General features: G+C 49.1%; 1 protein-coding gene across 1 annotated transcript in view; it reads left to right on the top strand.

Annotated features, from left to right (window-relative positions):
• ZGRF1 (zinc finger GRF-type containing 1) overlaps positions 1-13,227 on the top strand; it is a 57,191-nt gene that overhangs the window by 17,875 nt on the left and 26,089 nt on the right. The window contains exons 7-12 of the mRNA XM_014593153.2: positions 1,745-1,815; positions 6,579-6,729; positions 8,531-9,156; positions 10,102-10,240; positions 11,098-11,282; positions 12,796-12,992. Coding sequence (XP_014448639.1) covers positions 1,745-1,815; positions 6,579-6,729; positions 8,531-9,156; positions 10,102-10,240; positions 11,098-11,282; positions 12,796-12,992 — 1,369 coding nt within the window. The remainder of the gene's footprint in view (positions 1-1,744; positions 1,816-6,578; positions 6,730-8,530; positions 9,157-10,101; positions 10,241-11,097; positions 11,283-12,795; positions 12,993-13,227) is intronic.

Below are 13,227 nucleotides of genomic sequence, written 5' to 3'. Positions count from 1 at the left end.
TTTTCCTGCCGCAGACCCTTCTCCATCTCCCCCTCCTTTGGGATTTTGGGCGCACACACACACGTGCTTGATGTGTTTCTCAAGTTGCTGGGTTCGGGCCTTGACCTACCTGATCTGCCACGTGGGATCGGCCTTCACCACCTTGCCACTGGCAAGATGTTTTCTTCACATGTTCATCATCAGTTTAGAATTAGTCTTGTGACTTTAGAGAGATGAAGCTTTTTGGATATACACTGGAGAAAAGTGGCTTAGTTCACATAGATGCCTGCTGAGGGAGCTGACACCGCGTGCTCTGCCCTGTAGGCTCCGGCTTCTCAGCCTCTGCCTTGTCTGTCTTCACTAAACGTGCCTGCAGGGGCTCACTGCCCGCTTTTCAGGTACTTCCACGGAGACTGCCTAGTCACCCTATCTCCAATTGCTCTGTCCCATCACCCTCCACGCACGCACACACATGTGCCCAGCATGAGTTTTAAGCCACCAGGTCTGGGACTGCAGCCATGGTCAACTGTGTGGTAGTTCAGTGACGTAACCATTATGCCACCTGCTGGTTCCCCAGTATTTATTTTTAAATAAGTTTGAAAAAAGAGACAGGAAACAGTCTCACTATTGACTTAGAACACAACCAAACGGGCTTTCAGTTCCATGTTTTGTTTTTTTTTGCCATAGGATGCATGTGCTTGCCAGAGAGAAACAGGAGAAGTTAAAAATCATGTTCCAGGGATGGCCATGCCAATACCGTTTCTCCTCCATTCTCTCGGGATCTTGGGCACGCACGCACACCCGCCTGGCATGAGTTTTAAGCCACCAGGTCTGGGGCGCAAACCGCAGTCGACTACATGGGGGTCCAGTGACATAGCCATTATGCCAACTGCTGATCCCAAAAATGTTCCTTTTTTTTTTTTTTTTTTGGGTTTTTGCTATGGGGCGCGTGCGCTAGCCAGACAGACAGAAAGCAAGAAATCACCCCCCGGGGGGATGGCCACACCGCAGTCCCTTGTCCTCCATTCTCCTCTCGGGATCTTGGGCACGCACGCACATGCGCCCGGCGTGAGTTTTAAGCCACCGGGTCTGGGACACGAACTGCGGTTGACTACGTGGGAGTCCAGCGACATAGCCATTACGCCAACTGCTGGTCCTGGTCCCAAAAATGTTCTAATCGACACAGAACAGTAAGTGAACTTTCAAGTCTCCATAATGTAGATTAAGTAATTATCAGGATTTTGCCTCCTCTTAAAATTTAAGTTACATTTCTTGTTTCTTTCAGCTTTAGAAATAAGTTTAAGGTGGGCCAGCAGATGGCATGGTGTTTAAGGGCACTGGACTCCCACATGGCCGACCACAGTTCAAGTCCTGGACCTGGCGGCTTGCTTTCTCACTTTCTCTCCCCCCTCCCACACTGTCCCTCTCTGGTCAAATTAAAATAAAGTTAAATAAAATAATTCTTAAAAAAAAAATTGTTTAAGGGTAATGGCTATATCATGGACTCCATGTAGTCGACCGCGGGTTCATGTCCCGGGCCCAGTGGCTTAAACTCTCGCTGGATGTGTGTGCGTGCATGCCCAAGATCCCAAGAAGAGACTGGAGAAGGGATTGCAGCATGGCCATCCCCCCTGGGGGGTGATTTCTTGCTTTCATTCTTTCCCCTATAGCAAAAACCTCTCCAAAAAGAAAAAAAGTTTTCAAGTTCCAGCGTGCTCATATACACTCGGTGAGAAGGCTGGTGTGACTGTCTCTCCTCTTGCAGCCTGGAAGCTAACTGCTGCAGCGGGCTCAGACGCTGCTCTGAAGTCTCGTTTCAACCTGGATTCTCAACAGGTACCGTTTTTTGTTTTCCTCTAACAGCTTTTTTTTTTTTCTTTTTAAATAAAAGAACAATAATTTATTTTATTTCATTATTATTTAAAAAATAATTATTTAATGTTATTTATTAATATTATGTTTTGGAGAGGTTTTTGCTATAGGGTGTATGCGCTCGCCAGAAAGACAGAGAGACAGAAAGACAGAAAGCAAGAAATCACCCCTCAGGGGGTATGGCCACGCCGCAATCCCTTTTCCTCCACTCTCCTCTTGGGATCTTGGGCATGCACACACACGCAATTGGCGTGAGTTTAAGCCACCTGGTCCGGGACTCAAACCATAGTTGACTACATAGGAGTCCAGTGTCATAGCCATCATGCCATCTGCTGGTCCCTATTATTTTTTAATTTGCCCAGAAAGAGGCACAGAGAGAAAGAGAGGAAAAGTGAGCAAGCAAGCTGCCAAGTCTGGGATTTGAACCATAGTTGACCATGTGGGAGTCCAGCACCTTAACCACCATGCCACCTTAGGGCTCCCTGGCATATTTTTAAAATTCTGATGTGAGTATTCCATAATTTGTAGTAGAATTATGGCAGTACAGAGGATCTCATGCTATTTAGGTTCTTTTCCCCTTTGTAGCTGTTGCTATTTTTATTGATAAAAGGAATACCTAATAGTTCTTGGGATCAGCAGGTGTATGGTGGTGAAGGCGCTGGACAATTCCACATGGCTAACCATGGTTCGAGTCCCGGACCTGGTAGCTTGCTTTCTTGCTTACTCTTTTTCTCTCTCTCTTTCGGCCCAAACCCCTTAATATTTTTAAAAGATACAGATTTAATTTTATTATTATTGGGGCCTGGCAGGTGGCGTGGTGGTTAGAGGTGCTGGACTCCCATGTAGCCTACCAGGTTTGAGTCCCAGACTTGTTGGCCTGCTTTCTTACTTTCTGTCACCCTTGGTCAAATTGGAAAATAATGAAAATAAATAAATAAATGAATAAATAAATAAATCTTTTAAAAAATGTATTATTATTATTCAGCTTGACCAGAAAGAGACAGATGGGGGAGATGTTAAGGGGGAGAGTGAGAAAGCAAGCCGTCAGGTCTGGGATTCATGCCCGTCACGTGGGAGTCCAGCACCTTATCTGCCATACCACCTGCCAACCCTGGTATTAAACACCTTAAGTGTTCATGTCTGATTGACTCAATAAGCTTTTATTTTTTAAATTTATTTTCTTGTTTTCTTTTTCATAGGGTGCATGTACTCACCAGGGAGAGGCAGAGAGAGAGAGAGAGAGAAGGAAGTGAGGAATCACCCCCACAGTGGGGATGGCCCCTCTGCAGGTCCTTCTCCATTCCCCCTTGGGATTTTGGGCATGCATGTGCACGTACCCAGTGTGATTTTCAAGCCACCGGGTCCAGGACTCAAACCATGGTTGGCCATGTGGGAGTGTCCAGCGCCTTAACCACCATGCCACCTGCTTGTCCCCCCAATACCTTTTTTTAAAATAACTTTTTAGAAACTTGCTATAGGGCACATGTGCTCGCTGGAGAAACAGACAGAAAGTGAGAAATCACCCTCCGGGGGATGGCCACACCACAGTCTCTTTTCCATTCTCCTCTTGAGATTCTGGGCACATGTGCACATGTATCCAGCACTCTGACTGCAGTTGACAATGTGGGAGTCGAGCAATGTAGTCATTATGCCATCCGCTGGTCCCACAGTGTTTTTAATTGCCAGAGGGTACATGTGGCTGCAAGAGTGCCCCACCCCAAATGGAGTGTGGCTATGTGGTCCTTCCCCTCCACTCCTCCACCCGTCAGGATCTGGCCATCCACACACAGTGCGGTTAGGGTGGCATAGAAAGAGGTGAGGTCTGGCCCTACACACAGGGTCCGGCTTGCGATTCTGTAGGGCCAGCTCTGTACACCTTATCTAGAAACAGCTCTTCAGAACTGCTCCACCTTCGGCTAGACTTCTAATGTAGCTATTGAAAGAACACTTGCAGGTTTATCTGGGCAGATTTTTTTTTGCTAGAAGACATGTGTGCTGGCTGGAGAGAGAGAAAGGAGGAAGCACGTGGGGAGTGTTCACACGTGGTTCTTTCTGTTTCTCTCGCAGCATTTGGGTGTGTGCAGACCCCCAGCATGTTTCTCCAGCTACAGGGCCTGGGCATCCCTGCACAGTCAGCCACATGGGATCTGGCTCTTCACCAAGCCTCAGAGCCAGCCTGAGCCTGGATTTTGTATCACATTGCTCTGCCCTCCCTTTCTGTGAACGCGGGCGTGGTGGCGCCTGCCCTATGGCAAAAGCCTTTCTGTGAACGCAATCATTGTGTTCAGTGCTCAGTCATAGTGTAACCTTTTTGGACACATTCAGAGAGTGGAATTACATAGACTGTGTCTAATGTTGGCACTGCACAGTCCAAACCCCATCTGAGTGGTCCCTATGGGCAGTGTGACCAATCCACACAGGTCCACACGTGTCTGCCCGTGTGGCAGCACCTGTCACCGCTATCCTATACTGTGGGAACGTTAAAATGTCCACCCTTTTCTGCTGCGTCCCTATTTCAGAGAGGCTAAGATGTTAACAAACTGAGTCTTTTCTTTGGTAGAGGTTTTTGCTATAGGCCATGTGCTCTCGCCAGAAAGACAGAGAGACACAGAAAGCGAGAAATCACCCCCTGGGTGGATGGCCACGCTGCAGTCCCTTCTCCTCCATTCTCCTCTAGGGATCTTGGCCACGCACCCACAGGTGCCCGGCGTGAGTTTTAAGCCACTGGGTCCAGGACATGAACTGCAGTTGACTATGTGGGAGTCCAGCGACATAGCCATTACGCTAACTGCTGGTCCCAACAACAAACTGATTCTTAAGAATTGTTTCTAGTTGTTTCTAACTCCTACTGTAATGGTTACGTCACTTGACTCCCATGTAGTTGGCTGCAGTTCAAGTCCTGGACCTGGTGGCTTAAAACTCAAACTGTGTGTGTGTGTGCATGCATGCCCAAAATCCTGAAAGGAGAAGAGAAGGGATTACAGTGTGGCCATCCCTCCTGGGGTGGTGATTTCTCACTTTCTGTCTCTGTGTCTCTCTGGCAAGCGCAACATGCCCTATAGCAAAACTCTCAGAAAAGATAAAGTTTTTAAAAATAGTGTGGATATGTACCCACACTTCTTCATTTTACTAAATAAACATTAAAGCATCTCTGTTTCCTAGTTCTCAGAAAAAGAAAACTTTCCAAAAGGAGACTCTGGCTTTAATACTGAAAACAATTTTTGCATGGTAGCTAGGTCTGAGGACTCAGGAATTACTGTAAGCAAGCTGCAGGTAAATCAGAGCACTAGGAAGTTTACAGTAGACAGACCGTTATGGAAACATTCCTGCCTTTTCCTCATGGCAACTTGAGGGTTCCCTCTGAAAGATTCAGAGTATTTGCATAGTGACACGGATTATAATTTAAGATTGACAGAGAAGACTTCCTGGGAAGCAGATAAGGTGTAGTACAAATAGAACTTTATTATTTTTTCCTTCAAATTTTTGCCATAGGGCATGTGTGCGTGCTTGCTCTCTCTCACTGAGAAATCACCCTGAGGGGGATGGCCACGCTACAGACTTCTCCTGCAGTCTCCCCTTGGGATTTTAGACATGCATGCACATGTGCCTGGCGTGTTTTTGAGTTGTGCTTTTTTTTTTTTTTTTTAAGAATTATTTAGTTTTATCATTAATATTTTTTCAATTTACTATAGGACACATGTACTCACCAGAGGGGAGGAGGAAGTAAGTGAGCCAGCTGCCACTTCCTGGCCCCTGGGTATTCATTTTTACAGCTCTAGTTCCTAGCACAGCACCTGGAACATAGAAGCTAATCAAGAAAATGCTTTAAATTTTAATAGAAACTTTTAATCTTTTTTTTTTTTTTTGGAGAGGTTTTCGCTATAGGGCGCGTGTGCTCGTCAGACAGAGAGAGACATAGAGACAGAATGCGAGAAATCACCCCCTGGGGGGATGGTCACGCCGCAATCCCTTCTCCTCCATTCTCTTCTCGGGATCTTGAGCACGCACACACACGCGCCCGGCGTGAGTTTTAAGCCACCGGGTCCAGGATGCGAACTGCGGTCGACTACGTGGGAGTCCAGCGACATAGCCATTATGCTAACTGCTGGTTCCCAGAAACTTTTCATCTTTATCATCATTTACTTAAAAAATAAATACATGTGTGCATTTTTAAAAAAGTTTTTTTAGTTCATGTGAGCTCACTGGAGAGAGAGAGAAAGAGAGAAAATGATAAATCTCTCCTTCCCCCGTGGGACTACCATTCATAATCCCTTCTCCTCCATTCTCCCCTTGGGATTTTGAGCATGCACACACACACACGCTCAGTGTGCTTTTCAAGTCACTGGGTCTGGGATTCAAACCGCGTTTGGCCATGTGGGAGTCCAGCACCCTAACCACCTTCTGACCTGTTTTTGTTTTTGCCAGAGAGTGCATGTGTTTGCTGGAGAGAGCGAGAAAGCGCCCAGCCATGTCGAGTGGCCATGCCCTGGTCCCTTCCCTCTCCCCCTCCGTTTGGGATTTCGGGCACACACATACATGCCGAGTGCATTTCTCAAGTTGCTGGGTCTGGGACTGGAACTGTGGTCGGCCGTGTGGGGTTCAGCTGCCTTAACCACCAGCCACAGCCTGGCCTGGAGTCATTGCTCTCAATACTAGGCTGTATTCGAACTCGGAGAAAATGTACAAAGTAATTTTGGTCTGTAGCTCTGTTTCATCTTTCTGGATAGGCGACGTCGCCAGGACAGATCTCTGCCCTGAGCCCTCTCTCTGCCTTTCCTTTGAACTCGAGAGGTGAAGACCACGTGCCAGAATTCTCTGAGGAGTCCCTGAGAGCACGAGCATTGCCTGGTGACCTTCGCTTTCTCCCCCGGGAGGGCGGTGAGTACGGTCCCTCTCCAGTACCGGTCGGTCCCGGTAAGTGAGGCTCTCATCGAGAGACTGTCACAAGACGTGTCTCAGAGCCGGACTCAGTCGCCTCCCCAAAGCCTGCCCACCCCAGCTTTCGCTTTTCTCAGCTTCCCAGCCCACGTGGCAGCAGGCCAGAGTCCCGCTTTGGCAGCTCACACACCCCTGCTTGTCCCTGGGCCTAGCCAGAGCACACGGCCGGCCTCCTTCTGAGGCTGGTCTCTTAACGCCACTTGGGAAGAGCCGCAGCATATGTGGGGTTGGGACGGTCACTGTGCCACAGAGGACGTCCATGTCTTGGGTGCAGAACTTTCCAGGGAAGAGAAACGATCAACAGCTGTAAAGCTACACTAGCTGACTGCATGGTTTGAGTCCCAGACATGGTGGCCTGACAGTCACACCTGGTGGGAGAGGAGAGGGCCGGGAGGAGTGTGCAGGGCATGCGTGCCCTAATCCTGAGGAGCCTGGGAGGGAAGGGACTGTGGTGTGGCCATCCCGGGGGCGACTCCTCTCTCCATCTCTGTCACTGTCTGTGTCGTGAGGGCCGTGGGAGCAGGACAGGGCTGGACAGCTGTGCGGGGAGAAGGCGCTAAAGCCACACTCGCACCAGTGTGTTTTATTTTCAACACAACAAACTGTCCTGAAGGCGCATTGTTGTGAAGCAGGAGTCCATGGCGCTCTCAGGAACTTCGCACCTGCACACGCCCCGTCTTGTCCCGTCTCGTCTCCCTCGTTCACATGGCTGGCAGGTACTCACCCTGTCTCGCATTCTCAGGGGTCTCACTGTCACTGACACCCCTGACAGAGATGCCAGATGCTCCCCAACACGCTCCCCGTGTGCTTCCACAGTTGTGCTTACCGTGTGCCACCAGGCCAGGATAAAGCTAAACATCTCCATTGCCTGCGGGGGACATTGCAATTCATGACTTGCTTATTATTATTACTTTTTTTAAATTGACAAGAGAAAGAAGGAAAGTGAGAAGCAATCTGCCAGATCCAGGACTCGAACCATAGTCTCTTGTGGGAATAGAGCAACCTTAACCACCACACCACCTGTTGGCCCAAGTGTAATAAATATTTAAAGGAAGTCCAGCCATGTGGTTGAATGAATGAACCTCGAACATCGGTGTGCAGAGGAGTGTGAAGGACACCCAGACCTGGGTCAGGCAGCCCTGCGGCCCCCAGCCCCAGCCTGTCTGGAGGGACAGGAGACTTGGTCCTGAAGTGCTCTGAATACCCGAGTGTCCTTCCAACAGGACGCACTAACTAGGGAGGAATTCTTGGCTAAGGAGGAAAAGAAAAAGATAAGGACTTCAGCTTATCAAACTTCAAGATGTCTCAGAGTCTGTAAATGAAGCTTCGAAGTCTTTATTTTCTGAGACTGAAGTCATTAACTTTTTTTGAGAGGTTTTTGCTATAGGTCATGTGCACTCACCAGAGAGAGAGAGAGACAGAAAGCGAGAAATCACCCCCAAGGGAGGATGGCTGCGCCACAATCCCTTTTCCTCCAATTCTCCTCTTGGGCACGTACGCACACGCACCCTGTGTGAGTTTAAGCCACCGAGTCCGGGACTCGAACCGTGGTCGACTGAGTCCAGTGACGTAACCATTATGGCATCTGCTGGTCCCATCATTAACTTTTTCCAAAAGGAGAGGAAATTATGTAATTTTCTCCCCCCGGGGAAAAGTGGCTCTTGTATTGGTACTGCCCGTTTCTCGGGCCTGGGTGATGACTACAGTGCACTTTCACTTCATCAGCGTGCTGTTTCCTCAGGCATGGGACACTGCAGCGCCCTGGAGAGTAGGAGCCTTCGCAGTCCACCGTCAGTAAGTGGAGCCCGAGTGTCACCCGAGGGCAGGCTGCCCAGCTTGGATGCTGGCTCCTGGCCAGCCAGTGGTACCCCCCCGGCGTCCTCGCACTCCCCGCTCCGTTCCTGCCAGGAGTCTGCAGCTCTTCCCTTCCACTTTGGGTCTGAGGAGCCGTGCGAGGCGTCCTTCTCCAGGGGGCCTGGCGGGGGCGCTCCAGCAGACACGCCCTTTCTCAGTGATGTGTGCCCTCAAAGCAAGTGGGTGAAATACCGGAGCCCCGCCCCACACAGCCCGGCCACTCCAGAAGGTCCCGACCCGGCGGATGGCACCCCTGCAGAGGCCCTTCCTGGGACGTGCCTGCATGGTGCAGGGGGAGGGCATGGTGCTGCCGTGAGCGGGAGCTCTTCGGACTCTGAGCGTGTGCAGAGGATCAAAGGTGTGCTCTGTCAGCAGCAGCAGGACTTGGGCAGTCAAGGCTCGCTTTCTAGCAAGAAAGCTCTTGTTCTGCCTTTAAAGCAGACTTCCAGGACTGAGGACATTCAGACTGTGTTGGAAGGGTCTGCCTGCTGGGACGGCACGAAGGACCTACCGGTGAGGACACGCACAGTCTCCTCGTATGTTTTCCTAATAGTTACTGTCATTTTAAGGTTTTCGCCATAGGGCATGTGCACTTGCAGAGAGACAGAGAGGGAAAGTGGGAAATCGCCCCCCGGAGAATGGCCACGCTGCGACCCCTTCTCCATGTTCCTCTTGGGGTTTTGGGCACACGTGCAGCCATCGTGCTTTTCAGGCTGCTGGGTCTGGGACTCGAGCTGTGGTCAGCCACAGGAGAGCCCAGTTCCTTGACCACTGCGCCACCTGCTGGCCCCTCATTGTTACGAGCCTCATGTGGAGCAGCCCCTCCTGAGGGCTCTGGCTGCAGTCCCACTGTCTCCTCCACCTTAGGCTTGTCCCGGCAGCTGTGAAATTGAACCGGGTTGCGTGTCAGAGCCCCGCTGCTGTCTCTGACCCGTACCAGGAGCATCACGGGCTCTAGACCTGCTCCTGTCTTGCCGCCACATCCATGCCCGCAGTGCTGTGGGGGCCTTCTGACCCCCTCCTTGGCTTTGCTGGTCGGTCGTTATTAGGGTCACGTGGACCTTATTACACATGGGTTGTGGGTGTGTGCCTCTCACTGTGGTGGTGACCAGGAGGGAGGTGCCTGACGGTCCACTGTGGTCAGTTAGGTTTCTTCTAGCAAAAACTATTTGGAAGCTTACTAAGGGGCAAACAAGAAAGCTGGCCTAATTTAGGGCAAAAAGTGCCACGCATAGCTATTCTTGTTTATCGTGGTTTCTCATTTAAAATTAAAAAACAATATTCAAGGATTATAGACATAAAAATAAAAGACTAGTATAGTTTCTTAAATATTAGGTTGATAGAAAAGGCATGCCTTTTTTTGATATGGTTTTCTGTGTAAAAATGCATCATGACTTTCTGAGGACCCAGAGGGACTGTGTTTGTGGGGTGGCAGACTAACTTGAGTCTCTATCGCAGGCAGTCGGCAGCTGGGAGCTGTGCTTCCCGAGTGGGCAGAAGACGAGACCTGCCCGTCTCCCACAGAGGCACGTCCGCGTCCCAGCCGCTTTCTCGTCTCCGGCCCACTATAAGCAGACGTTCACGTCTTGTCTCATAGGTATGTGGGCTCTCTGGGTTTTGTTGTAATTGAGTGCTGCTAATGTTAAGTAGTACGTTATTTCCTACCCTGAGTAAGTGACACAGTAAGTGAGGGAGCGTAATGTCTGTCTTTTTTTTTCTTTTTTTTTAATTTTGCTATAGGCTGCTTGTGTTCACTGGAGAGAGAGGCGGGGTGGGGGGGAGAGTGAGAAATCACCTTCCAGGGGGGATGGCCATGCTGAAAGCTCTTTTCCGTTCTCCCCTGGGGATTTTGGGCACACATGCACACACACCCGTGTGATTTTCAGGCGGCTGGATCTGGGATTTGAGTCGCAGAGTTGGCTATTTGAAATCCAGTGCTTTAACCTCCACACAAGCAGCCAGCCCAGAGAAAGCGTGCTATTTTACAATGTGGATTGTCATACTAAATTCACTGCTTGAGACTTGTTATTTTCCAGGTGATTTCTTTTGAGACACAAAGGCAAAACTTCTCTTTTAAAACAAATGGCTATTTGGCCAGCCTGTGTTATGGTGGTTACGGTGACTGGACCCCATGTGGCCAGCTGAGTGACTTGAGTCCTAGACTTGGCAGTCTGAAAATGGCGCTGGGTGCACGTGGGCCCAAAATCCCAAAGGAGGGAGAAATGGGGAAGGGATTGTGGAGTGACACCCATGGGAGTACCTCTCACTTTCCCTGTCTGCCTGTCTCTTGCAAGTAGGTGTGCCCGCTACAAGTTAACAAAGAAAGGTGTTAGTGTTATGTTGTAGCTGCGGCTTAAGGCTGTTTGCGAATTTAGCGAGGAACCTGCCCAGTGTGGTACAAACAGGAAGTTACTTTGTATCTAATCCTCAGCTGTATTTATCTTTTTCTGACAGAACATTTAAATATATTGCTGTTTGGTTTGGCACAGAAGTTGTACAAAGCTCTTTCAAAAGTTGACATATCATTTTACACATCCTTGAAAGGAGAGAAATTGACGAATGTAGAAAATAATGTGCCACCCTGCTGTCACGATCAACCTGCAAAGCTCGTCATGGTTAAAAAGGAAGGTCCCAATAAGGTATTGTCCCCACCCCTGCCCTCCCCACTACACACTGGTCTTGTACGAAACTGGGATTCGCACTGCTTTATGTCCCCCCCCAAAGAGTGAGCCTCGATGAGACCCTCCTGGTGAGGTGTTGCTAACTGACACTCAGTAACATTTTACTGGAAGAGTGACCTGCGTTTTGTATACAAGCGGATGGACGGACATCAGCCCTTGGGTTCCTAGGGCCTACTTTCATGTTAGAGAGACCCACGTGGACGAAGACTGCATTTCCTACTATAACGGAGAAGGGACAGGAAGGTGCCCAGTGACAGAGACGAGGGAGGGACGCAGAGATGAGCCTGGAGGAAAGAGGACTGAGGCGAGTCTGCCATGCGGTCCCCTGCAAGTGGCAGACGAGGCGGGGTGGGGGCAAGCACCCGGCCTGATTCCAGGTGCTGCTGGCATAGTCAGAGAGGCCGGGCTGGTGAGTGCCCATCGATGGCATACTCGCTGTCAGACTGCTTTCAGTCGTGACCGCTGCCCGCGCTCTGTATGTCCTTCACGGCGTCATTGTTTGGGTGTGTAGTCTGTATTTAAATTGGGCTGTCAGAGCAAGAATGTATAAATAGTAGTGTGACCCTAAAGGAAAGCCCTGTGCAACCACTGCACGTCTCGGTTTGCTCTTTTTTTTTTTTGAGACAGATTTTTGCTATAGGGCGTGTGTGCTCACTGGAGAGAGACAGGAAGTGAAAAATCACCCCCCAGGGGGATGGCCACATTGCAATCCCTTTTCCTCCATTCTCCTCTCGGGATTTTGGGCATGCACGCACATGCGCCTGGTGTGTTTTTAGCCATCGGGTCCAGGACTCAAACCGCTGTCGACTACATGGGTGTCCAGCAACGTAACCACTATGCCATCTGCTGGTCCTTCGGTTTGGTTAAGATAATTTGATGACATAATTGCATGCTCATATTGTGTTATATGAGTTAGATTACAGAGTAGAAACATTGTTATCTACATTTTGTTTTTTAAAAATATATCTATACATGTGCTTATTCTTTTGTGGATGCTTATGTGTGTGTGTACATTCTTACATGAGAAAGACAGGTGGAAAGAAATAGATGTTGCTTCTAGTTGTTTCTAGGCAGTTTCTTCTTTTAACATTTATTTATTTAATTTTAAGTATCATTATTATTCTTCAGTTTGACCAGAGAGAGAGAGACAGAAAGAGAGAGGGAGAGTGATGCTTCAACCACCATACCACCGGCTGTACCCCAGGTAGTTTCTAGTAGTTGTATGTAATCAACATCAAATCAGAAAACGATGCATTTTCAAATATGCTTTCATTCTCATTATAGTCTTTTGATGCAGAGAAAATTAATAGAAAAGTGGTTTTACATTTTAATTCCAAATTGTATGATGTGTAATTTATTGGACCACGTTAACACCAAGTCATCTTTACAGAAGTCTTGGCAAACAGAATTTAAAAGCAATAGCAAAGTAAAACACTTTTTTCTTTAAATTTTGACATCTCCTCCTCCTCAGGGCCGTCTCTTCTATACATGTGGCAGGGCCAAAGCTGAGCGATGTAAATTTTTCAAATGGTTTGAGGAGCTGACTTCAGGGAGCTCAGCACAGGGAGACTCGCGGCCCAGCCTGGTTCTGACAGACGTCAGGAGTGTCGCCATGTACTTACGGAGTCAGGAGCTACCACTCTACGAGGAGTGCCAGCTTTCGGTGAGGTGCGTCTTCTAGTGCCAGTTAACTGTCGGTACTCCTATCAGAGGACAGCAGCCCTCACAGAGTTGAGTACAGGAAAAAGACCTGAACATGGCGTGCTTCGGGACCCGGAGGAGGCGTGGTGGTTGAGTGTGCTAGACTCCCACGTGGTCGACTGTGGTTTGAGTCCCGGACCTGGTGACTTGGTCTCTTTCTCTCTCTCTCTCGCTCTCTCTCTCTGTCCCACTCTGGTCAAAT

Source organism: Tupaia chinensis, unplaced genomic scaffold (assembly GCF_000334495.1).
Source record: "Tupaia chinensis unplaced genomic scaffold, TupChi_1.0 Scaffold139767_1, whole genome shotgun sequence".
NCBI classification, from domain to species: domain Eukaryota; kingdom Metazoa; phylum Chordata; class Mammalia; order Scandentia; family Tupaiidae; genus Tupaia; species Tupaia belangeri.
This window is presented reverse-complemented; position numbering and strand designations above follow the sequence as displayed.